Raw genomic sequence first — 24862 nt, 5'->3', positions numbered from 1 at the left:
AAATGAGGGTGAAAAATAATCCAAGAAAAGAAACTTTTATTGTACATGGAGAATTGCATGCGGGTCCCATTTTGCAGCAGCGGTCCAAACGTTTCAAATGCGGCTTGAGATCAAAAGAAAAAGAAAGTAGCCGGAAATTAGGGGGGAAAAAAACTCCAAGAAAAGAAAGTTGATGGACATAGAGGATGACATGCGGGTCCCATGAGCCAGCAGATTAGTCAACGTTTCCAAGGCGGCAGGGGATCAAAAGAAAAAAGAAATAGCCAAAAATCAGAGGGTGAAAAAAATCCAAGAAAATAAATTTTATAGTACATAGAGGATGACATGCGGGACCCATTTTGCAGCAGCTGTCCCAACGTTTCAAATGCGGCTTGAGATCAAAAGAAAAAGAAAGTAGCCAGAAATTAGGGGTAAAAAAACTCCAAGAAAGGAAAGCTTTATCGTTCATACAGGCTGACATGTGGGACCTATGAGGCAGCAGAGTCCTCAACTTTCAAAGGCGGCAGGGGATCAAAAGAAATAGGAAATAGCCAAAAATCAGAGGGTGAAAAAACCCAAGAAAATGAACTTTTTTAGTACATAGAGGATGACATGCGGGTCCCATGAGCCAGCAGGTTCCTCAACGTTTCAAACGTGGCATGAGATCGAAAGAAATAGGCAAGTGACCAAATATCAGGATCCAAAAATAATTCAAGAAAAGAAACTTGATTGTACATAGAGAATGACATGCGGGTCCCATTTAAGGAGCAGCGGTATCACCGTTTGAGAGGCGGCAGGGGATCGAAAGAAAAAGGCAAGTGACCAAATATGAGGTGCCAAAAAAAATCCAAGAAAAGAAAGTTTTATTGTACATAGAGGATGACATGCGGGTCCCATGAGCCTGCAGGGTTCCTCAACGTTTCAAACGTGGCATGAGATCGCAAGAAAAAGGCAAGTGACCAAATATCAGAAGCCATGTGAGAATCTTTTAATGTTCATAGAGGATGACATGTGGGACCGACCCGCCAACAGCGTCCTCATCGTTTCAAAGGGGGCAGGAGATCAAAAGAAAAAGGGAAATAGCCAGAAATTAGGGGTCAAAAATAACTCCAAAAAAGAAAACTTTTATTGTTCGTAGAGGATGACATGCGGGTCCCATGAGTCAGCAGCTTACCCAACGTTTCCAAGGCGACAGGGGATCAAAAGAAAAAGGAAATAGCCAAAAATCAGAGGGTGAAAAAAATAAGAAAAATAAACTTTAATAGCACATAGAGGATGACATGCGGGTCCCATGAGCCAGCAGGTTCCACAACGTTTCAAACGTGGCATGAGATCGAAACAAAAAGGCAAGTGACCAAATATCAGGATCCAAAAATAATTCAAGAAAAGAAACTTGATTGTACATAGAGGATGACATGCGGGTCCCATGAGTCAGCAGCTTACTCAATGTTTCCAAGGCGGCAGGGGATCAAAAGAAAAAGGAAATAGCCAAAAATCAGAGGGTGAAAAAAAATCCAAGAAAATAAACTTGTATAGCACATAGAGGATGACATGCGGGTCCCATGAGCCAGACAGGTTCCTCAACGTTTCAAACGTGGTATGAGATCGAAAGAAAAAGGCAAGTGACCAAATATCAGGAGCCAAAAATAATTCAAGAAAAGAAACATGATTGTACATAGAGGATGACATGCGGGTCCCATTTAGCAACCGCGGTCTCACCGTTTGAGAGGCTGCACGGGATCGAAAGAAAAAGGCAAGTGACCAAATATCGAGAGCCAAAAATAATCCAAGAAAAGAAAGTTTTATAGTACATAGAGCATGACATGCGGGTCCCATTTTGCAAGCAGCGGTCTCAACGTTTCCAAGGCGGCACGAGACCAAAAGAAAAATGAAGTAGCCGTAAATCGGGGGTGAAAAAAAATCCAAGAAGAAAGATTTCAATTGGGCTGCATCCGGACATCCGGGCCTTCGAACTATCCTCGCTTGGCCTTTTGACTCGTACAATTTCAGCCCACTCCAAAACAGGAAAGTTCCGAATTTTCTAAAAAAACAGGAAAGTCCTATGCTTCGCAAAGACAAAAAACAAGGAGATTCAACATACAAGTTTTTTTATGTAAAAATAAAGATTTAATTATCCGTTTGATATAGCTCAGAGCGCAATACACTGTTTATTGTCTGCAAAATAATCCAGATATCATATGTTTGTTGAACGGGGAGGCTGACATCGGGGACCCATGAGCCGGCAGTCGTCGTCAACGTTTTAAAGGCGGCAGGGGATGGAAAGAAAAAATAAACCAAAAATATGTTGGTACAAAATCCAAGAAAAGAAACATTTTCGTTCTAAGAGGATGACATGCGGGACCCATGAGGCAACAACATCCTCAGCGTTTATTGTTCATAGAGGCTGACATGTGGGACCCGTGAGCCAGCAGCGTCCTCAACGTTTTAAAGGCGGCAGGAGATCGAAAGAAAAAATTAGCCAAAAATCATTTGGTAAACAAAATCCAAGAAAAGAAACATTTACCGTTTGAGAGGATGACATGCGGGACCCATGAGGCAGCAGCATCCTCAACGATTCCAAGGCGGTAGGGGATCAAAGGAAAAAAAGGAAATATCCCGAAATTAAATAGGGGTTCAAAATAAATCCATCAAAGGAAACTTTTATTGTTCACAGAGGATGACATGTGGGACCGACCTGCCAGCTGCGTCGTCATCGTTTCAAAGGGCGGGGAGATCAAAAGAAAAAGGCAAATAGCCAGAAATTAGGGGTCAAAAATAACTCCAAGAAAGGAAACTTTTATTGTTCGTAGAGGATGACATGCGGGACCCATGAGCCAGCATCTTACTCAACGTTTCAAAGGCGGCATGAGATCGAAAGAAAAAGGCAAGTGGCAAAATATCAGGAGCCAAAGATAATCCAAGAAAAGAAACTTTATTGTACATAGAGGATGACATGCGGGTCCCAATTAGCAGCAGCAGTCTCAACGTTTCAAATGCGGCTTGAGATCAAAAGAAAAAGAAAGTTGATTGTACATAGAGGATGACATGCGGGTCCCATGAGTCAGCAGCTTACTCAACGTTTCCAAGGCGGTAGGGGATCAAAAGAAAAAGGAAATAGCCAAAAATCATAGGGTGAAAAAAAACCCAAAAAAATAAACTTTTATAGCACATAGAGGATGACATGCGAGTCCCATGAGCCAGCAGGTTCCTCAACGTTTCAAACGTGGCATGAGATCGAAAGAAAAAGGCAAGTGACCAAATATCAGGAGCCAAAAATAATTCAAGAAAAGAAACTTGAGTGTACATAGAGGATGACATGCGGGTCCCATTTAGCAACAGCGGTATCACCGTTTGAGAAGCGGCAGGGGATCGAAAGAAAAAGGCAAGTGACCAAATATGAGGTGCCAAAAAAATCCAAGAAAAGAAAGTTTTATAGTACATAGAGGATGACATGCGGGTCCCATTTAGCAGCAGCGGTCTCACCGTTTGAGAGGCGGCAGGGGATCGAAAGAAAAAGGCAAGTGACCAAATATGAGGAGCCAAAAATAATTGAAGAAAAGAAAGTTTTATAGTACATAGAGGATGACATGCGGGTCCCATTTAGCAGCAGCGGTATCACCGTTTGAGAGGCGGCAGGGGATCAAAAGAAAAAAGAAATTGCCAAAAATCGGAGGGTGAAAAAAAACCAAGAAAATGAACTTTTATAGTACATAGAGGATGACATGCGGGTCCCATGAGCCTGCAGGGTCCTCAACGTTTCAAACGTGGCATGAGATCGAAAGAAAAAGGCAAGTGAAAAAATATCAGGAGCCAAAAATAATTCAAGAAAAGAAAGTTTTATAGTACATAGAGGATGACATGCGGGTCCCATTTAGCAGCCAGCGGTATCACCGTTTGAGAGGCGGCAGGGGATCGAAAGAAAAAGGCAAGTGAAAAAATATGAGGAGCCAAAAATAATTCAAGAAAAGAAAGTTTTATAGTACATAGAGGATGACATGCGGGTCCCATTTAGCAGCAGCGGTATCACCGTTTGAGAGGGCGGCAGGGGATCAAAAGAAAAAGGCAAGTGACCAAATATGAGGTGCCAAAAAAATCCAAGAAAAGAAAGTTTTATAGTACATAGAGGATGACATGCGGGTCCCATGAGTAAGCAGCTTACTCAACGTTTCCAAGGAGGCGGGGCATCAAAAGAAAAAGGAAATAGACAAAAATCAGAGAGTGAAAAAATTCCCTAGAAAATAAACTTTTATAGCACATAGAGGATGACATGCAGGTCCCATGAGCTAGCAGGTTCCTCAACGTTTCAAACGTGGCATGAGATCGAAAGAAAAAAACGCAAGTGACCAAATATCAGGAGCCAAAAATAATCCAAGGAAAGAAAGTTTTATAGTACATAGAGGATGAAATGCGGGTCCCATTTAGCAGCAGCGGTCTCACCGTTTGAGAGGCGGCAGGGATCGAAAGAAAAGGCAAGTGACCAAATATGAGGAGCCAAAACTAATTCAAGAAAAGAAAGTTTTATAGTACATAGAGGATGACATGCGGGTCCCATTTAGCAGCAGCGGTATCACCGTTTGAGAGGCGGCAGGGGATCAAAAGAAAAAAGAAATTGCCAAAAATCAGAGGTGAAAAAAAACCAAGAAAATGAACTTTTATAGTACATAGAGGATGACATGCGGGTCCCATGAGCCTGCAGGTTCCTCAACGTTTCAAACGTGGCATGAGATCGAAAGAAAAAGGCAAGTGAAAAATATCAGGAGCCAAAAATAATTCAAGAAAAGAAAGTTTTATAGTACATAGAGGATGACATGCGGGTCCCATTTAGCAGCAGCGGTATCACCGTTTGAGAGGCGGCAGGGGATCGAAAGAAAAAGGCAAGTGAAAAAATATGAGGAGCCAAAAATAATTCAAGAAAAGAAAGTTTTATAGTACATAGAGGATGACATGCGGGTCCCATTTAGCAGCAGCGGTATCACCGTTTGAGAGGCGGCAGGGGATCAAAAGAAAAAGGCAAGTGACCAAATATGAGGTGCCAAAAAAATCCAAGAAAAGAAAGTTTTATAGTACATAGAGGATGACATGCGGGTCCCATGAGTAAGCAGCTTACTCAACGTTTCCAAGGAGGCAGGGCATCAAAAGAAAAAGGAAATAGACAAAAATCAGAGTGAAAAAAATCCCTAGAAAATAAACTTTTATAGCACATAGAGGATGACATGCAGGTCCCATGAGCCAGCAGGTTCCTCAACGTTTCAAACGTGGCATGAGATCGAAAGAAAAAAACGCAAGTGACCAAATATCAGGAGCCAAAAATAATCCAAGAAAAGAAAGTTTATAGTATATAGAGGATGACATGCGGGTCTCATTTAGCAGCAGCGGTATCACCGTTTGAGAGGCGGCAGGGGATCGAAAGAAAAAGGCAAGTGAAAAAATATGAGGAGCCAAAAATAATTCAAGAAAAGAAAGTTTTATAGTACATAGAGGATGACATGCGGGTCCCATTTAGCAGCAGAGGTATCACCGTTTGAGAGGCGGCAGGGGATCGAAAGAAAAAGGTAAGTGACCAAATATGAGGTGCCAAAAACAATTCAAGAAAAGAAAGTTCTATAGTACATAGAGGATGACATGCGGGTCCCAAGTTAGCGACGAGCGGTATCACCGTTTGAGAGGCGGTAGGGGATCGAAAGAAAAAGGCAAGTGACCAAATATGAGGTGCCAAAAATAATTCAAGAAAAGAAAGTTTTATAGTACATAGAGGATGACATGCGGGTCCCATTTAGCAACAGCGGTATCACCGTTTGAGAGGCGGCAGGGGATCGAAAGAAAAAGGTAAGTGACCAAATATGAGGTGCCAAAAATAATTCAAGAAAAGAAAGTTTTATAGTACATAGAGGATGACATGCGGGTCCCAGTTAGCAGCAGCGGTATCACCATTTGAGAGGCGGCAGGGGATCGAAAGAAAAAGGCAAGTGACCAAATTTGAGGTGCCAAAAAAAACTCCAAGAAAAGAAAGTTGATTGCACATAGAGGATGACATGCGGGTCCCATTTAGCAGCAGCGGTCTCAACGTTTCCAAGGCGGCAAGGGATCAAAAGAAAAAGGAAGTAGCCGAAATCGTGGGGTCAAAAAAATCCAAGAATAGAAAGAATTTTGGTTCATAGAGGATGACATGCGGGACCCATGATCCCGCATCGTAAACGGCTCGATCGGAGAACGTTGAACGAGATGGCGTGATCGAGAAAAAAACAATGCCGTAGAGGCTGCCATCCGGGCCCTACATCCCTCGGCGGTGCGGATTTGCGTTGACTCGGCCGGCGAACCCGAGATTTCGAGATGCACCACGTCCCGGGCCACCATACGCGACGTTTTGGCCGCTTTCGTCGGGCTAGGTGGCCTCAAGAACGAGAAAAAAAAAGTTTTGACATGCACCACGGAGGGACCAAAAATCGTCGGCCATGGTACACCAGCAACCACGGCGCGACTTCAACTTCGTCGGCCATGGCAACTTTTCTTGTAGTGATCTTGCGATCTAGGCAGTATCAGTTTATTCGTTGTTTTTGTGTTGCTCGTACTGAAGCCTTGTTGATGGCGAGCAATACCGTTATCATAGATGTTTTTGGGCTAGCATCGATACTTCTCTGATCTGTTTTCTTAGTTATGCGGCCCCTAAATATCTAGCTGTCTTTGCACCTATCTTGGGTGTAAGGACAGCATCTTGCTTGGACTTTATTTAGTAGATCTGGTCTGTTATAGTTGTTCCTTGTTCTTCAAGGATTAGTTTGATATCCGCATGGTCAGGCCTTGCAAACGGGTTGAACGATCCAGTAGTGCGTAAGGTATAGTTTGCTGATCCAAGAGGGGTTCTTCCGGGAATCAAATTTGTGTTGGTTTTTAGGCCTCTTCTAGGATTAGTTTTCTGTTATCTTTCGTATCTACCAGGCTCAACTACGTGTAGGACGTTCCAATTATGCGGTGAAAGCCCTAGACTGTCGTAGATTGATTTAACTTGGTATTGATCAAGCAGGATCCCCATGTTATCGTAGATCCAATACGAACCATGGATGAATCGGCTCTTTGAGCTGATTCACAGGGTAACCTGAGAGCCGATCGAGGCTCGGATTTAATGTTTACGTGTCTGCCATGCAGCAAATTAATTGAAGCAATCCATCACCTTCCTGACCAGGTATAGATCAGGTGGCACGCCCTCGCAACCGCCAGGACGTGTGCCGGAGCTTTGCGGGCCGTCGCCCGAGGGACCAGGACCCACCAGCAGTTCTGGGAGCCTCCCGGCTCTTCGTGTTGCTCGTCACTGCTCGCTGGTGGGTTTTGGCAGGCAACACAGTGACAGAAAGTTCTAAGGTTGTGGATGTGCTATTGCCACTAGGGATAAAACATCGATGCTTTTTCTAAGGATATTTGTGTTGATTACATTACGCACCATACTTAATGCAATTGTCTGTTATTTACAACTTAATACCGGAAGGGGTTCGGATGATAACCTGAAAGTGGACTTTTTAGGCATAGATGCATGCTGGATAGCGGTCTATGTACTTTGTCGTAATGCCCTGATTAAATCTCATAGTACTCATCATGATATATGTATGTGCATTGTTATGCCTTCTTTATTTGTCAATTGCCCAACCGTAATTTGTTCACCCAACATCTCGTTTATCTTATGGGAGAGACACCACTAGTGAACCGTGGACCCCGGTCCTATTCTTTACATCCGAAATACAATCTACCGCAATTGTTCTTTACTTGTTCTTCGCAAACAATCATCATCATCCACACAATACATCTAATCCTTTGTTTACAAGCAAGTCGGTGAGATTGACAACCTCACTCGTTACGTTGGGGAAAAGTACTCGTGATTGTGTTGTGCAGGTTCCACATTGGCGCCGGAATCCCCGGTGTTGCGCCGCACTACACTCCGCCACCAACAACCTTCAACGTGCTTCTTGGCTCCTACTGGTTCGATAAACCTTGGTTTCTTTCTGAGGGAAAACTTACTGTTGTGCACATCACACCTTCCTCTTGGGGTTCCCAACGGACGTGTGTCTCACGCGCATCAGCTACTAGGGAGAAAACAACAATGTTTTATTCGACGGTAATTCTATTATTTACTTTACACATATTTTTTAATGCGATAATATGTTGCCTGCAACTTAATACTGGAAGGGGTTCGGACGATAACTGGAAGGTGGACTTTTAGTCATAGACGTAGTTGGATTACGGTCTATGTATTATGTTGTAATGCCCAAACGAATCTCATAGTAATCATCTTGTCATGTATGGTCGGTATTCTGTCAATCGCCCAGCTGTAATTTGTTCACCCAACATGTTATTATCTTTATGGAGAGACACCTCTAGTGAACTGTGGACCCCAGTCCTTTCCTTTACACTGATAAATTCAACCACTGCAATCCTGCTCTTTTTACTTACTGCAATCATGTTCTCTTTAATTACTGCAAACATCTATTTCCACTCGATACGTCTGATCCTTTGTGTTCAGCAAACCGGTGGGATTGAAAACCTCACTGTAAGTTGGGGCAAAGTATTTTGGTTGTGTTGTGTGCAGGTTTCACTTTGTTGCTGACGCCGGTAGTGCGCCCTGCCACTAGTCAGCTAGCAACATCTTCAGAAGTCATGTCTTTCTCCTATTGGTCGATTAAACCTTAGTTTCTTACTGAGGGAAGACTTGCTGATATGCTCATCACACCTTCCTCTTGGGGTTCCCAACAACTGCACGGAACCAAGATTTTCTGGCGCCGTTGCCGGAGAGAAAGAAGATTTCTGCAAGGGAAGTCTCTCATCTCCAATCTCTTTATTTTGTTATAGTTTTACTTAGTTTATTTTATTTTGTTTTGTTTTTTTATCATATCAAAAACACAAAAAATAGTTTCTTTTATAGGCGTCTTTATATCAAAAACATATAAAATAGTTTCTATTATAGCGATTATTTATGTTGCTTAGTTATAATTTTGCTAAAATGAGTATTCTTGAAGTTGAGGTTCGTTCTTTTAAGCAACAAGGGGGAGAAATTTTGAAAGATGCTTGGTATAGAATAAGTAATGCTTATCATAGATGTATTAAAAAATATTCTACCATGATCCTCGTTAGAATTTTTATGTTGGTTTATCAATCTGGAATAGATATGTTTTGGATACTCTCACGGGGGGTAATTTTCTGGGTACTCCCACTTTGGAAGCCTGCAATTTAATTGAAAGCTTGTTAGGAATTCCACCTACTAATGTTGTTAAAACTGAGAACACTTTGGAGGATGTTATAGAAATACTAAGCTCTCTAGAGAAAATTTTGCCAAATTGCCTTGATAACGCTAGCCAAATTAATGAATCAATAGAAAGTATCAATAAAAGAATCACTGTTTTAGAGGCTAGCAATACCCATGATAGTATAAACCTTAGGATTGGTAAACTAGAGGGGGGCATGGAAACTTTAAATTCAACCTTTTTCTCTCTTGGGTTTAAGAAGGAGAAACCTTTTGTGGGAAAAGAGAAAAAATTCATGTATGTTCCCAAGGCACCTAAATCAAAACTCCATAATATGTTTAAATTGATAAAACTTTTAGTACAAACTGAATCATCTCCAGGGGTATCTAAAGTGCCTATTTTAACAAGTTTTGTTTTAGAGGAAGTGATTGATCTTGATGTTTCTTCACTTGATAATATTTGATGCTCGCTCTTTTTCTACGCCTAGGTGAAAGGCGATAAAGAAAAGCACTCTTGGGAGATAACCCATGTTTTATTCTATAATTTTTTTTGTTGAGTCTTGGAAGTTATTACCTCTGTAATAACCTCTCCTTATCATTTTTATTTCGTTTTTGTGCCAAGAATAGCCTCTAATAGGAAGAAAGTAAGATTTGGGGAAGTTGATGTCCTGAAAACATATTATGTGCTATCACCATAAAAATTCATATAAATAGCCAGAGCGGAATTTTGAGCTGCCAATGTTTATTCATATTATTATATAACTTTCGTTAGTTGACCATTTTTCGATATGAGCAACAATAGATTTTCGAAAAAATCGATCTTTACCTGTTGTTCTATTTTGACAGATTTCTGCACTATTTGCATTTGCCTCTTAAATCTCTTTCTTTTTTAGTTCTTTTGATCAAATAGCTTTTAAAATAGTTGCTACAGTATTTAATGCTTTAATATATGTTTGATATATGTTAGAACTGGAGCCAAGTGGATTTGTTTATTTTGATTGTACTAATGTTGCTAATGAAGAATTGTGTGAAGTTTTGTATGAAGGATATTTTCAAGTGTAGGGAGAGAAGAATGATGTAATGAGATGAAGAATGGACAAAAGCTCAAGCTTGGGGATGCCCATGCACCCCAAGAAATATCCAAGAGGTACAAGTGTCAAAGTTTGGGGATGCCCAAGGCATCCCCTCTTCATCAACAAAGCAACGTGTCATCTCTCTATGCGCTATATTTTTATTGCTTCATACCTATGTGTTGTTCTTGAGCGTCTTTATTTTTGTTTTTAGTTTAGTTTAGTTTTTTCTGTAACATATGTTGGATCCCGGCACATTTGTTTTGGAGAAAGACCCGCTCTGTTTTAATTGCATAGAACGCTCTAGTTTCCGTTCTTATTATTCTGCGAGTGTTCTAGTTTGCTAGTACTGCGTTTAGCTCTTGTTCTTTCACTTAAATTTTGTTCAGAGCTAGTTAGTATTATTTTATTTGTGTATGATTAGCTCTTTGGTCTATATTGTATTTCATCTCTGAGAGCTATTTCAAATAAGTTGATTGGTGTTGGATACGAGTAAAATATTTCATGACTATAGTAATGCAAAAAGAAGTTTGTCTAGACTTTGGCATGTCATGTTGGATGTTATTCTTGTCATATGCTTAGTATTCATTGTTGTATCATGACTTGTCTCAAATAGCTGATAGTGCATAATGTGTCATTGAAAGAATCATGTGTTGTTTCCATCATAAAAGCAAAATATTGTGCTATTCTCCTTTGATGCTTTATTGGATTGACTTGGCACATGCTTATACCATGTTATGACTATAACCAGTCAACTAAAGCCTCTATGATCATTTAGTTTTTTACTTGTAATATCACTTTATGTTTTGATTGATAATATTTTGTAGCTATGCATGATTATAGTCATTACTGCTCTCTTAGTTGGTCGCTCCTAGTCTTTTGCTAGCTTTCGCTTGTACTAAGTATTAACTCTACTCGTGCATCCAACCACCAATAACCAAAGTTTGCCAATTGTTTCCACCATATCTACCTACTAGCATTATTTCTATTCCAAGTAAATTCATCATGCTTTTATTTATCTTCCAAATTAAATTTTGGCATGGGAAAATTAGTTAGTAGAGCTCTCACGAACTTGATGGCACATTTACTTTCTTGCACTTAATAAACTTGATCATTGTGATTATCTTATGAAGTTTATATGTTTGCAAGTTGTAAGTTGGGAGTTATCACAACCATGCTTTCATGGGGAACGTTTTCGACATTGCACTTATTCATATTTAGTTGATGTCATGTTCTTTTGCTTATGGATGCCTAGCGGTGCGAAATAAAATGAAAACTTGTAAGTCCATGGAGTTTGTATATGAGTTAGAGAAACGTCTGGGCCGCTAATCTAAGCCATGCATCATTCATGGTGGAAATTTACAGCGAACCATAGTGAGCATTCTATGAAGCATTTTCAATAAAAAGCTATACCCATAGTAAATAAAAAACTGTTGAGATGCTCATTGTCTGTTTGTCTTGTCATTTTGGCATGGGATTGCTCCTACAAGAGTACTTCCATATCATCGGGCAAGAGGTCCCCCGTTGGCGGTTTTCGATGATACATGTATACTTACAATAACAAGAACTTATTTGGGATCTAAGTTGAGTAGCATGAGGTTTAGGTACTCATATTCAAGGGGCATGAGATTTTCAACTTGTGATCTGTCAAGCATATAGCTCATATTTGCATCACATTAACTTTAACCATTCAAGATGCTTATGATAGGGGCAATGAGAGCTCAAAACTAATGAGTACCATACTTTTTGAAAGATTTATAAACTTGTTTATCTTGGTTACTCTGCAAAGAGTCTCTCTTTTACTTTTATGTTGAGTCTTCATCTTCTTCTTTATGCACAAATTAAGAGAGCATAGTTGTCATTCTTAGTGCAATGTGCATAGTTCCAAAATTATTATTGATTGATTCATGATTATGATATTACCTGTTCTTAAATTACTTGTATCTAGTCACCCTCTGAACTTTAAAGGTGTCCTAGCATTTATATTTTGCTACTTCATAAAGGACATGTTAAGTACCACTTTCTATGTTTTCTCTATGCTCGTATACAAACCGTTGATTTCAATGCACTATTATTCATGATCCTTTGTTTGAGTTGCTCTTCATGTTATACCATAGTTGCTAAGTTCAATTGTTCGAGTTATATCTATCATGCCTATGTTTAGAGTAATTTGATCCCAGCTCATAATGCTTTATAATGCTTGATCAAGATTGTGTTGGTTTTATGTCACCTAAAAATTATTTTGTTATCCTTGCTTAGTGTAGTTGATCGCCCTATCTATGTCAACCATGTCGTTGAATAGAAAATTGTTGCATTGTTGGTGGCCTGTATTATTTGGAGTGGCTTCTTTTACGGTGACTTTGGATAAATATCTTCTATTTTTTTGCCTCTTTTAATCATGGAAATATTAATATATTATATTATTGATCCCTTAACGATAGCCCTACCGGTGCGGCATGTTGCCAAGCTACAACTATCCTCTTTTCTTAATCATCTAAACGGTTTCCACATGCCTACCATGGCATAAGAAAAACGGTTTCCCTATGCCTACCATGGCATAAGAAAAAGTAGTTTATTATTCCTCGCCTCTTTTATCCTGCTGATCGCCTCACGATCAGGATAAAATAATCCTCCATTATTCGTCCTCTATTTTATTTGAAGGAAATATTTACCTTTTTTTTTGTTGATCGCCTTATGATCGCTCTTGTGGCGTTGGAAAAAAAGAGTCCACCGTTCGTCGCCTCCTTTATTCGAGAAAAATCACAATATCCACCATAGCGTGATAAAATGCTCCATTATTCGAGAAAAATCACAATATCCACCATAACGTGGTAAAATACCATTATCTTCTTTTTTGATTGCCTCAGAATCGGGGCTAGAGTGTTTTGATGTGGTATTTCTTCAATACTTCGATCATGAAAAAAAACTGTTTTTAGCCAGAAATTGGGTTTAGACTAGAAGAATGTACTTTTTAAGGGGAAAATGGCAGCTCTTTATTCAAACTTTTTTTTAACAAGTGCGGCCTCGAAAGGCCTGGAAGCATCCATTAACAGCGGTGGGTACATAAATTACAACAATGCCCTTTTGCATCTCTTGTCGTAGAAAAATTAGAATTTGAAGAAAAGACATTGAACTTTACAGAAAGTACCCTAGCAAGAAATAGGAAAAAGCAATCAAGTGCTTGGGCTCCTTCTCCACCGGTCGCCGGCGACCTCGAGGCATAGCACACCGAGATTAGAGAGGAAGTAGCTCGGGGCGCTCTCCAATCCGATGAAGAACCACCAGCGCCGACTGTGACGACACCTCCGGGGACGGGCCACTTGGGGGCGTAGCAACAGCGAGTTCCAGCGCTAGGTAGAAGAGGGCCTCCAGAGGAGGTAGTACTCCTGGTCGAGGGCCGCCATTCAGCCATAGAATACAGGGACGAGGCAGCGCAGCCGGCATGAGTCCCCCGTTGAAGAGCTCTCTAGGCAGTGAGGCAACGCAACGGTGCGCCAAGAACAACAAGAGCTTCCATATAGCACCACACAGGCAATTTATTGCAGCAAGAAGGGGTGGGGGTGGAAGGAGCAGGACCAGCCGAAGCAGGATCTTTCCATGGATGCGGCACCGAGGTGCTAGCATAAGAGCCACCGTCGCCCTTCTCGCGTCCAAGCTTCTGAGGAAGAAGAACATGAGAAACATCCCCGGCGGATCTGGATCTAGCCGACTCTTTATTCGCCGGAGAAGACCTAAAAACTAGAAACCCTAAGACTAGAAGGAGCCAGACCCCTCTCCCACCCACCCTCAGCCACCATGGCTGCCGGCGGCGAGGGGGAGAGAGGCCGGCGAGAAGAACTAGGAGAGGAGGGCTCAAAAAGAGCAGGCTCCAGAGGGGTATTCTTTCAGGACGAGGGGGTGCATTTTTGAGATAGGTATTGTAGTTAAGTTGAGTCAAGTGTCGTTCAATCTGAACAAAGGGCGTCGCTCTTTATTCAAACTGTTAACATGTACACAAATATTGCCTGATAAATTACTTTGATTTCGCACAAAAATCTATCGGCATGGCCAAATGAATACTGCTTTCGGCTGCATTGAAGAGCAGCCGGTCAATCGGAGATCTTCATCGTCAGACAAGTACTTGTGATACCCTCCTCGTGGGTAGAATGTCCTCATTGCAGACTTGAACAAGCATAGTTCAGGAATCACCCATAACAGCCCAGAAACGACAACATTGAAATAGTACAACAGAGTTGTAACTTATAACATGTGCCCATGAGTGCCAAAGACAACATAACAGGAGTACCAGTAACTCGTAGATAGATAGACGACATAGGTTGATAGAAAGTGTTTTTCCTCTTCTACCAATTCCGCAAAGACCAGAGTCTCAAGGTCCTGCCTCCTATCAATACAGGACGTTAAACCCTGAGGGTACTTACCAAAAATTTAGCCTATCCAGCATTGCTTTGGAGGCTCAACTGGTTCATACATGCTACACTCCTATTGGACAAACATTAACAAAAAAAATGAGGCGTGCAAATCATGCAACAACGGTCACCATCAAGCAAAGTGCCGGCTGCAGTGCGGAGTGCACGTTCTTCAGAGACTACCGTTCTAGAGGATTTGGGATCAGCGACTCTACCTGCCTGCCTATAATACTAGTTGCCAGCCTTGCAGCTCAATTTGGCACAGCCTCACCTGCCGGCATCACTGTCACGCTGGAAGGGACCTGCTGATCCTGACTTCTTGGTCGCCTTCTCGCCTCACCGCTGGTGCTTGCATCTCCGACATGGATTTCCTTTCTTCGCTGTTTCATGCTAGTGTGACCATCTCTTTCTATTGCTCGCAGGACGGCTTTCCGGAGTCTGGACTCCACCATTTCCCATGACACAAGCTTCTCTAGAACTGCAGAGACGTACTCAGCCCTTCGATTCTGCAGTCATGTAACCAGAACAAACTAAGTCGGAGAATGTGGAAATATAAACAATGGCAATCACGGGCAGCGTTGGCATCTAACCTCATAATCCAGGTAGTACGCGTGCTGTTGCCAAGCCAGAGAATTTGTTAGAAAAGTTCACTTTTATCAAGGAAAATGCATAGAAAATTAGAAAATGGAATATGTGCACATACCTCCCAAACATCGATAGCAAGGAGTGGCTGCCAAGAAGAATAGATAGCCAGATAAGAATGTCAGATAACTGTGGAATACAGTATGCATGGGGAGACAAGTGTTTTATATAAATCAAAGGAACAAATAAGAGGCAATACAAATCTTCCAAAATGAAATACATGGTATACACTACATGATGTAGGGGGAAACAGTTGCAGGTTAATACTTACAGAGTGGCCCCATACAAGGGGATTGATAGCATTTGGAGACTTTGAGATGACTAGCCTACCATAATTGTCAGATGGGATTGGGCTTTTTGAATTCACATGAGGCAACTTGCTCCCTTTGTCTAGAACAGGTTACAGAGCAGAGTTCAGTTCAGTTCATCACATTCACGCCACTCGGAGCAAGTTTAAAACTGGTACACGAAGCTAACAAATGAGGGTTTTAGGGTCACTTACAAGAAAGCCAAACCCATCCAGAACCAAATTGAGTTAATGCAGCATCCATGAATTGTTTGATCATGCCGTCATAGGATCCAAAGTCTCTGTTTACAAACTTCAGAAGCCGTTCCGGGGGCTTGCCCCCACCGCCAGGTTTCATTGATCGCCAATAGAAATCATGGTTCCATATCTACAAGGCAAGGCCAAGAATTAGGCATGTAAAGCGTACACAAAACCAGGATAGATGGTTCCATATAGTATGGAGTGCTACCTGTGCGGCATGGAAGAAGGGAGCTTGGGGTGGCTCCCTGCCCTCGTTGAACGAGGCAAGCATCATCTGCCCAATCGACATCCCTTCCCACTCGCTGCCACCGATCATGCCGTTGAGCCTCTCCACGTGCTTGTGCTGGTGAACTCCCCAGTGCTGCTCCACCGTCTCCTTGCTTATGTACGGCTCCAGAGCATCCTACATTACAACTCGTTGTCCGTCACCCCATTCTATGCACCAATATTTGTGCATCGGTACTTTGTACTTACAGTAGGATAAGGGAGAGGCTGCTGCTTTATCCAGTAAACCGAAGAAACGTCGTCCGGGTTCAGGGGCTCAGGCACATCCGTGGAATCACCATTGGTGTCATCAGCTTGGTCAGCGCCGGCATCGGTAACAGCATTGTGTGAACCGTCCTCAGTCACTGCGGTCGCTTCACCGGCACAATGAGATATGTGGAGATTACATCTTCTCCAGCTCTGTCCCTATTGACATGTGCACATACAGTCACTCCACCACATCAAATCACACATCGTAGGGACTTTTGAAATCTAAAAACGGTAAGTAGTACAGTACAATATAATCTGCACACGGACAGAGCTGTTCCCTGAAATGTCTATCTTAGCTGAACCCAAGAATGAAACCAACTGACTTGCTCCAGAGGGTTGAGAATGACCAAACAAGAGGCCATGAAGCCCTGCTCTTTGCGGTGGCTCCAGTATCTAACCACGAATAGTACGGGGTCGGGGGGCAAGGAGCAGTACGTGTGAAGAGCTTACCCTGGCGCCTCCTCTCCGTGGGATGGCCAAGCGGCGCCGTCGGGAGTCGCCGCCGGCGCGGAGGGGGAGGAAGGAGGCCGAGCTGGAGGTCGAGGGGGAGGAGAGAGCCAGGGAGAGGAAGCCGCCTCCCACCCCCGCCGGTGTGGTGAACGCCATGGACGCGAGCTTGGGGAGAGAGGAAGGTGGCTGACTGAGAATTGGGGGAAGGAGACGAAGCAGAGGAGGGGATAAGCGGCCATGGACGCGGGGTTTGGGGCAGTGGGCTCAATTAGTTGCAAGTTTTGGGCTTATAATGGGCTCACTTAAGTAGGCCGAGAGCTATTCTACAAGACACAAAAAGTGTCGAGTAAAAGCCCACATCCAAGAAACTTTGTTTGGGAGTAGGGGAATCTCGGAAAATTTAGTGGGCATCCAAGTGGCGCCCAGTGTGCCCACGGTCAATCATCTACTCGTTGCAGATGATAGTTTTTTTTTTCAAGGTAAATTCTAGTGCAGCAGCTGAGGTCACTGAGTTTTGCAAGTATACTGTCAGGCGTCTAGGAAGCGTATAAATTTTGGCAAATCTTCCATACACTTTGAAAGGGGATGTCCTGATCTTATACGAGAAGAGATCAAGTTGCTTCTTGAGGTAAAATATGAGTCTTTGTCGGAGAAGTATTTGGGAGTACCAACGGATGTGGGGAAATCCGTAAATGATGCTTTCAAATATATTAAAGAGAGAATTTGGAACAATATCATGGGCTGGATGGAGATATTCTTATCTTCAGTGGCAAAGGAGTACTTATCAAATCGGTTATCCAAGCCATTCCCACTTTCTCAATGTCTTACTTTAAACTTCCGAGAGGATTGTGTGAGTATATTAACTCAATGATTAGAAGTTTTTGGTGGGGCTCTAAACAAGGGAAACGGAAACCACAATGGATTTCATGGAGTGAAATGACAAAACCAAGATTTGATGGAGTCTGTTCAATCCGGCGCTATTGGCACGCCAAGCCTAAGGCTACTAACTAGAGCCCAAATACCCTAAGTGCGCGAATTTGGGAAGCAATTTACTACCCAAATGAAGACATTCTATCGGCTGAGAGGCTCGCGCCCATCCAAGATTTGGTGCGCTATCAGTGAAGGAAGGGATGCTCTTCGATTTAGGCTTGTCAGGCGAATTGGGACAGGGGAACAAACAAGGGTCTGGGAAGAAAAATGGTTACCATGGGACACTCGGTGTCGACCAATTTGATCAAAGAGTCACCGCCTGTGTGTGTTTCACAGCTGGTCGATCAGTCATCCAGATCATGGAACTTGCGGTAGCTCAATGCATTTTTTTTGCCGATTGATGTGGAGATTATCCGTTCGATACCGTTGGGAATGGTCAGCCACCACGATGACTTTTGGGCTTGGCATTTTGAGAAACACATCAACTTCTCGCGAGAAATCAATGATAGCAGCTTAGCTTCATATGGTTTTATTTTGAAAGAGATTGGAGACGCTGCATTTTAACAACTTCAGGGTGGTACATGAACAATGATCTTTCAACACAGAAGCTCATAATTTTGCTAGATCTTCAGCACCTTTACAAACGGGCCGTCATTTGTGGCTTGGTTTTTCTCCTGATCCAGTCCTTGTACACTTAATAAACATTATTACTTTAATAAAGATGGATCTTACGTAAAAAAAAAAACTTTGACTTCTACATGGGCCCAATAAACATTTCCAGATGAAGGCGTAATCAACCTTTTATCGTCTTGCCTGTCCGAAAACGGAAACAAGTATGAACGCACAAACTCAACGCAGGCCTCCTCTAAAGACTTTTACCGGATCTGATTTTAAACTGATCGCCTCGCCTGCTCAGAAGATTTCTTCCAGCCAGCCAGCCGTGAGAATTTTTCCCCAGAAGATTTCTTCAGCTAGCTAGCCAGCCATGGGAAATGTTCTTTACAAGAAACCATCCCGGGTCGTCGGCGGCGAAGCGCGTCCTTGCGCCGGCACCCGGCAGGATCGGCCGCCGGCGATCACAGCGACGGCCAGCAGTTATAATAAACATTGGTGAGGTCCGTTTCACAGACGACGCTCTTCCGCGGCCGCCGCGGCATCGATCGCAGATGACGCTGACATGCCACCTAATGAAACCTCGCCATCAGAGTCCATTCAGTGACGGATGTACCTGGACCGGACGCAAGAGTAGAGAGAGAGAGATCCTGGTCAGAGCTCCTGTACTCTAAACGGAAATGGAGACAATAAGGTCGGTGTCAGTGTGATCATACTTTGGATCCTACCTTCTTCTGCACCAGTCAATACCCCTGCACTGCAAGCAACGGATTTGAAAACTACCCAATTATCAGTAAAATGGTGAATGTGGTGACCTGAACAGGAAGATCACTTTCTTAACGGGTATGATTTGGTTAGGAAGGGGTGGGGAGCCATGAATCGTAGCCGGTGGCGGCAGAAATGTCCACACTCCAGAAGAAGGGTTTCGGCGTCCAAGATTAAACAAGGCAACAGTCGTTTTACCTGACCGGTCGATAAAAGATGATTCGCTGTAGTGCCTTGTAAGCAGCTCTCCTGGACTGGCCGTCCACTGATTACAAACCATGTACTACTGTATTATATTGCCATGAATCATCATTGATGTTGTGTCACCCCCTCACCCTGGACTGGCCATCCACTGATTGATACTATTAAATGGTTCTAAGCATGCAAACATTGTATATGCCTTTGTGCCTAAATAAAAGAAAGAAAATCATGGGTTGGAGAAAAAATAGCACTCTGCAAGAATATTCCCAAAAATAAATGTGAAAGATTTGTCTGATCTTTGTATTGAAATTTTCGCTGACCGTGATGAAAAGGGCATCCATTTCAAGTAGCGTGCGGTTTTTTCTGTTCATACCTGTCTGATGTAAGCCTTCTAGAGCACCTCTCCAAAAGCCAATGATGAGACAAAATGAGAGCTATGGAATCTTTGCCTCTCATTGCAGGAAGATACCTCAATCAGTTAGTTTAGTCCCAGTTACAGCTATATTTAAATTAGAACAAATGTCTTCTGTGCTTGATTTCTTCTGCCAAGTAACGTTTCCTAGTTTAACAGGTGTATTAGGTGGGATTCTATCTTATATTATCTTATTTGTTTCATTATGGGTATACAAACTATACTGCTGCAGTAGTACTAAAGACATCTTTTCGGAACTATTTCGGTCAATCAGATCAAGTGTTTCGTCAGGAGAGGCGAGGGTGAGTTAAGAAGGGGTTCATGGAGATGGAGGGCAGGGGTCTGTCTGAACTGTTCAGGAACACCAGCGAGGAGATCTTTCTGAAGGCAGTGATGGAGAACTCGATTGGAGTGGCAGCACCGCCAAGCATGGAGATGATGGGGTTCAGAAACATGTCACAAAGTTTCAGAGAAGACAGCGAGGAGTTGTTCAACAGCTGGCTTATGAATGGAGAGGCAAGCATTCTGAAAGTTTTTTTCTGTCGATTTTTCTCTCTCAGTGCATGAAAAGTGAAATACATCAATATTCAGAAGAAATTTTCTTTCACTTAAACTGAGACCATTCATTGGGTCATCTTCTTGTTTCAGGTGTTACATAGTAATTGTTTTCCAGAATATCTTTTGGAGTTAGACTGATTAATTACTATCTCAGGTTGACCTTTTACTTGAAATCTATCACCTAAAATTCTGGTTTTTCGTTCACAGATTCCAGGCTTCGGTCACCTGAATAATCGGCCTCGACAGCCATCTAGGTAAGATGCTAGTGAAGTGTAGTGCAGAAGATAATATCAGTAAACGTGAATTGACAAAAAAAAACTGTGTTACACAAAGTGAAACCACTTGGCTAGTTTCAGCAGCTTAACTATGTAAAATTTACAAAAGTGACAGAAGAGTTGACAGTTCTACTGCAGTAGGCATGTCTACAAAATTTCTTTCGGAATAGGATATTTCTTCTACATAACATGTAAATGATGCTGAACTTTCTGTTGTGCTATGAACATGACCCATGAGAACTCTGTAAAGTGCCACATGACACCATGTTTAATCTGTACAGGTTATCATCAGAAGCAGCTGCCCTTCCTACTCAACAACATGAGATTGGTCGACAAAATTTTCTCGGCGACAACTTGATTCCGGAGAATTCTGCAGTTCATCCTGAATACTCGATTAACCACAACCAGCAATCGCTCAAGTACTGTATCTTTCTTTCTTTTCTTAGTTACTCAAGTATTGCATCTTATGAACCATCGTCGTCATCATCATCTTATGGTCAGAGATGTATAAAATCTAAAGCAATACCAACTTGTTTGTTTATCATACACCAGGAATGCAGCAGAGAAAGGAATGCAAGCCAGTGATCTACTCTTGGCGAAGGTTTGCTATTGCATTACCCAGTTACTAGATAATTAGAGCTACATGGATAAAGTTCTAATCGGTATTTGGTGGTATTTGTTCATATACAGACCTGGTTTCACTGCACTCAACCAATGACCAGAAGCAGATCTTCAGAACTAAGGTATGAACTGAATTTCCAGTGACATGTGCATCATTACCTTCCTACCTGAGTTCTGTGATTCTTAGTTCAATTGTGTCTGAAATATGGCCATCTTTTGCAGAAGGCGGTATGCTGCAATGCAAACTAACGTGCCACCAATAACCGTGGGAACAACGAGAGCAGCTAACCAGTTGAGACTAGATTTTACAAACACAAATGCAACAAATGGTGCCCCAATGGGCAACACTCTCATTCAGACTTCAACATTTGTAAGTCCCTCGTGTTCATCGACGTCCCCTTTGGATAGTCCACATATGGTACCGCAGGATACTGTTACCTCAGTGGTGAGCATGCTCAAGGATACACTCGAGCGCAAGAAGCACGGTAGCCATACCAACAAGGACATCCCGCATGGCAATTCGTTTGGGTTTTACGACAATCAGCAGTTTCAACACAACACTCTTGGAGGAGCAGATATCTTCCCACTGGTGGCAACTTCCCATGTTCAGGACTCCCTGGTATTTCCTGAAGTTGAGGGACCCACAGAACTAAATGCCGGGAACTTTGTTACTCCAGCAAACCAAATTTGGATCAGTGCGGCGTCTAGAGAGCCTTCACAGAGTGGATCGTCTACAGCTATGACGGCTCAATCAGCCGGATTTGAGGTATGCGATGAACTACGACCCATGGGGCAAGCACTGTCTGCGTGCGAGAGCACTAGAAGAAATGCTGCAAATGGGACAGCTGACTGTAGATCAACAGGAAAAGGTAATTCTATCAACACACTTAGCCCTAAGCTACACCAAATCTCTACTTACATCACTTCCTGATATCTAGACTAAAATGTCATACCATCATGAAGGGTGAATAACACTGTATTTATTTATCAACGGTACACAGAATACATAGGGAAGGTACTACAAGATAATTTGAAGGATGATAAAAAGGTAATACCTAATTCAGCTTCCTGGAGAATTTGAAGTTCCATCTCTTAGCCAACGATGTTAATCTTTTCATTTTGATCATTGACAGAGAGTGACCCTGACTAGAATGGGATCCATCTCATCAGAACAAGCAGGTAAACCCGACAATCAACTTCCCTTTTGAGCACCAATTCTTCAGCGTAACTGCAAAGAGTTACTTACTAGATATGTGCTTTAGATTAGATGAAACATAAGAATTGAAAGATCATATTCTGCAGCTTACATAGTACTAAATCAATTATTAATCACTGAAAGCCCTAAATGGTTTCCTTCTGCAGTTGATAGAGGAGATCCTACAAAGAAGCGCAGGGTTGAGCGCACACGCAAGTATGTCAATGCAATCTGGATGAAATGTTTTTCTATATGTAATGTGTTTTTCTGCTATCTAGTAAGCACAATGGCAAGAACCAGTTTAAGGAATGTGCTCCAATCCAAATGATACTGTTAGGAGTTAGGACCCCTCTGGATAGAAGTTCTCTAGGCTTGATTAACCATTCTATTCCAGAACCTTTGAACAGCTCTAGGGCAAAATTAAAGTTGGAGGATGCTCTCGAGCAAATTGAGTCATCTTTCTCATAGAGGAAGCCTTGTTGGGTAATGTTATTAACTTGTTATCGTTCAGAATGGCAGAAGCGAAGGAAAGAAGTTCCACACCAGTAATACCATCTGACATGCAAGCAGTACTTAAGCGATGTGAAAATCTAGAGAAGGAAGTCAGATCGCTAAAGCTTAACTTGTCATTCATGAATCGGTGAGTAGAATGTCCGAGAACAATCCTAATCTTTTATCAAGATTTTACTAGCCTTATTTTTACTTCAGAATACGCAGTTATCCTTAATTCTCTATGTAATTGCAGGAAGGATTCTGAACAGACGAAGCAGATCGAGGACCTTCAGCAGCAAAATGAAGAAATGGCAGAAGAGAAGGAGCGGCTGCAAGAGGAGATTGAACGCATGGCCTCCAATTCCGCCTCATGAATCACCTATTCCTTGCGGCGCTTCATCATATACTAAATAGCAGCGGACATTTAAAGAGTCACTGCTTCCTAGATACAGATATACACCCAATTGTAGTTGATGGCCTTAATGTACCATTCTTTTCGTTCCATGTTCCTACTGTAAGCTTTAACATGTACTAGTACAAACAAGAACAGATTGGGAATTGCATCTGAATTAAATTTGCAATTCATGTTACCTTCAACTGATGACAGAAAATGTTAGAAGAATCAAACAAGATCAAGAAACTGAAGAATTCAGATATACAAGGGGAGGATTGTATTGTTTGAAAGTAGTGCTGCAAGAAAATATTATTCCAGAGTTGGATCAGAAATGTCCTAAGGGATTTGATTCACAGAAGCAACACTTAAAATTTCATTCAAAAAAATTAGATAATACTATGCACTTATAAACAAGAAACGCTGGATTTCAGAAACCAGGGCAGGACCAATATATTTTTCAGGGTTTAACTTCAACATTGATCAGATATATTTCAAAAGGATTTGATTCAGATATATAGAAGCACTGCATTACATTTCATTCCAACAATTCACCGAACATATAGCAACTAGCATCTCCAAGACCACTCCCCAATCGCTCGAGCTACCGATCAGAATTCAGACACATCAAGAAAATGAATTGCACATCTGAAGGCGCACCGGTTGGTCAGTGCTTGGACCTCGGCGAGGTCCTCCTTGCCGCCGGCGCCTCCGCAGCCTTCCTCTTCGGTGAGGTCTTAGCATCAGCCACCTTCTTCTTCAGTGACGCCTTCACGGGAGCTGCAGCAGCAGCCTTGGTCTTTGGGGAGGCCTTGGCAGGAGGAGTGACGGCCGCGACCTTCTGCTTCTTCTTCTGCGGCGCGATGCGGTCGAACTCGTCGACGAGCTTCCTGGCGCGCTTCCTCTTGGCGGCGGCGGCTATGGTGACGAGCGCCACCAACTCCTCGTCCTCCGACTCGCTGGAGCCGTCGTCCTCCTCGTCGTCGACGACCTCCCGCCGGAGGGCCCGCTCCTGGGCCTCGACCTCCTCCTTGTCCGACTCCTCGTCGTCGTCTGACCCGAGCGCGTCGAGGGAGGCGTCGGGCTTCTCCCCGGCGGCGCGGGCCTTGGCGTCGCGGCGCGCGGTGCGGCGGAGCTTGACGAGGTTGCCCTCGATGCGGCCCTGCAGGCGGAGGCGCTTGGCGCCGAGGCCGCCCATGGACCAGTGCGCCTCGCGCGCCCAGCAGAGGAGCGCGTCGGTGACGGGCGCCGGCGGGTCGACGCGGTCACCGGGGAAGATGCGTGGACGAGGGAGGCCGCTGCCGTAGAACCGGCCGGGGCCGAGCGCGACCACCATGGTGAGATGGGTGGGATCCGGCCGAACTCTCTCTGCTCGTGGATCCGGCGATCTGTCTGGGTCTGGATTGCGGCGGAGGGGATGGGATGAGAGAGAGAGGAGTCATGGGGGAGGTTTATAAGTGAGAGAGACGCGCGTGGCGGGAAAACCGATAGGGAATTGGCGCCAACAAAATCTGTGTGTTTTTCTGCTATTTGATAAGCAAACTGGGCTCTCTCCC

At 43.0% G+C, this 24862-nt stretch overlaps 3 protein-coding genes across 4 annotated transcripts; 1 reads left to right on the top strand and 2 right to left on the bottom strand.

Moving 5' to 3' along the window:
* Window positions 1–14682: 14682 nt before the first annotated feature.
* LOC124668411 (superoxide dismutase [Fe] 1, chloroplastic-like) lies at window positions 14683–17037 on the bottom strand. 2 transcript variants are annotated; one of them, XM_047205558.1, is made up of 8 exons: window positions 16840–17037; window positions 16345–16560; window positions 16079–16273; window positions 15826–15997; window positions 15595–15713; window positions 15385–15411; window positions 15272–15295; window positions 14683–15187 (listed from the first exon to the last, which is right to left on the bottom strand). In XM_047205558.1, the coding sequence occupies exons 1-8, from the start codon at window positions 17008–17010 to the stop codon at window positions 14933–14935; spliced, it is 1179 nt and encodes a 392-aa protein (XP_047061514.1). In that variant the 5' UTR covers window positions 17011–17037; the 3' UTR covers window positions 14683–14932. The 2 variants fall into 2 exon arrangements, with proteins under 2 accessions (XP_047061514.1, XP_047061521.1); XM_047205565.1 differs by having other exon boundaries at window positions 16855–17037.
* A 2792-nt stretch (window positions 17038–19829) lies between these two features.
* LOC124668401 (protein CYCLOPS-like) lies at window positions 19830–23289 on the top strand. The gene is made up of 12 exons (XM_047205552.1): window positions 19830–19942; window positions 20049–20290; window positions 20540–20586; window positions 20889–21026; window positions 21160–21208; window positions 21298–21350; window positions 21451–22097; window positions 22230–22276; window positions 22362–22407; window positions 22591–22639; window positions 22935–23063; window positions 23169–23289. Exons 2-12 carry the CDS (start codon window positions 20096–20098, stop codon window positions 23287–23289), a joined length of 1521 nt encoding a protein of 506 aa, XP_047061508.1. The 5' UTR covers window positions 19830–19942; window positions 20049–20095.
* A 491-nt stretch (window positions 23290–23780) lies between these two features.
* LOC124668389 (late histone H1-like) lies at window positions 23781–24642 on the bottom strand. Its single transcript, XM_047205543.1, has one exon. It carries the CDS (start codon window positions 24640–24642, stop codon window positions 23974–23976), a length of 669 nt encoding a protein of 222 aa, XP_047061499.1. The 3' UTR covers window positions 23781–23973.
* Between the last annotated feature and the right edge of the window lie 220 nt (window positions 24643–24862).

The sequence above is a fragment of the Lolium rigidum genome, chromosome 1 (genome assembly GCF_022539505.1).
Source record: "Lolium rigidum isolate FL_2022 chromosome 1, APGP_CSIRO_Lrig_0.1, whole genome shotgun sequence".
Classification (NCBI taxonomy): domain Eukaryota; kingdom Viridiplantae; phylum Streptophyta; class Magnoliopsida; order Poales; family Poaceae; genus Lolium; species Lolium rigidum.
This window is presented reverse-complemented; position numbering and strand designations above follow the sequence as displayed.

Excerpts from the sequence above, each read along its gene's own strand:
- LOC124668389 (XM_047205543.1), bottom strand. The coding sequence starts at position 24,642 with ATGGTGGTCGCGCTCGGCCCCGGCCGGTTCTACGGCAGCGGCCTCCCT.
- LOC124668411 (XM_047205558.1), bottom strand. The coding sequence starts at position 17,010 with ATGGCGTTCACCACACCGGCGGGGGTGGGAGGCGGCTTCCTCTCCCTG. Across the intron at positions 16,561-16,839 it reads CCAGGGTAAGCTCTTCACAC|GGACAGAGCTGGAGAAGATG; the intron begins GTACTGCTCCTT and ends ACATGTCAATAG. Across the intron at positions 15,296-15,384 it reads TTGCTATCGATGTTTGGGAG|CACGCGTACTACCTGGATTA; the intron begins GTATGTGCACAT and ends GCTTGGCAACAG.
- LOC124668401 (XM_047205552.1), top strand. The coding sequence starts at position 20,096 with ATGGAGATGGAGGGCAGGGGTCTGTCTGAACTGTTCAGGAACACCAGC. Across the intron at positions 21,351-21,450 it reads AGCAGATCTTCAGAACTAAG|AAGGCGGTATGCTGCAATGC; the intron begins GTATGAACTGAA and ends CATCTTTTGCAG. Across the intron at positions 22,277-22,361 it reads ATTTGAAGGATGATAAAAAG|AGAGTGACCCTGACTAGAAT; the intron begins GTAATACCTAAT and ends GATCATTGACAG.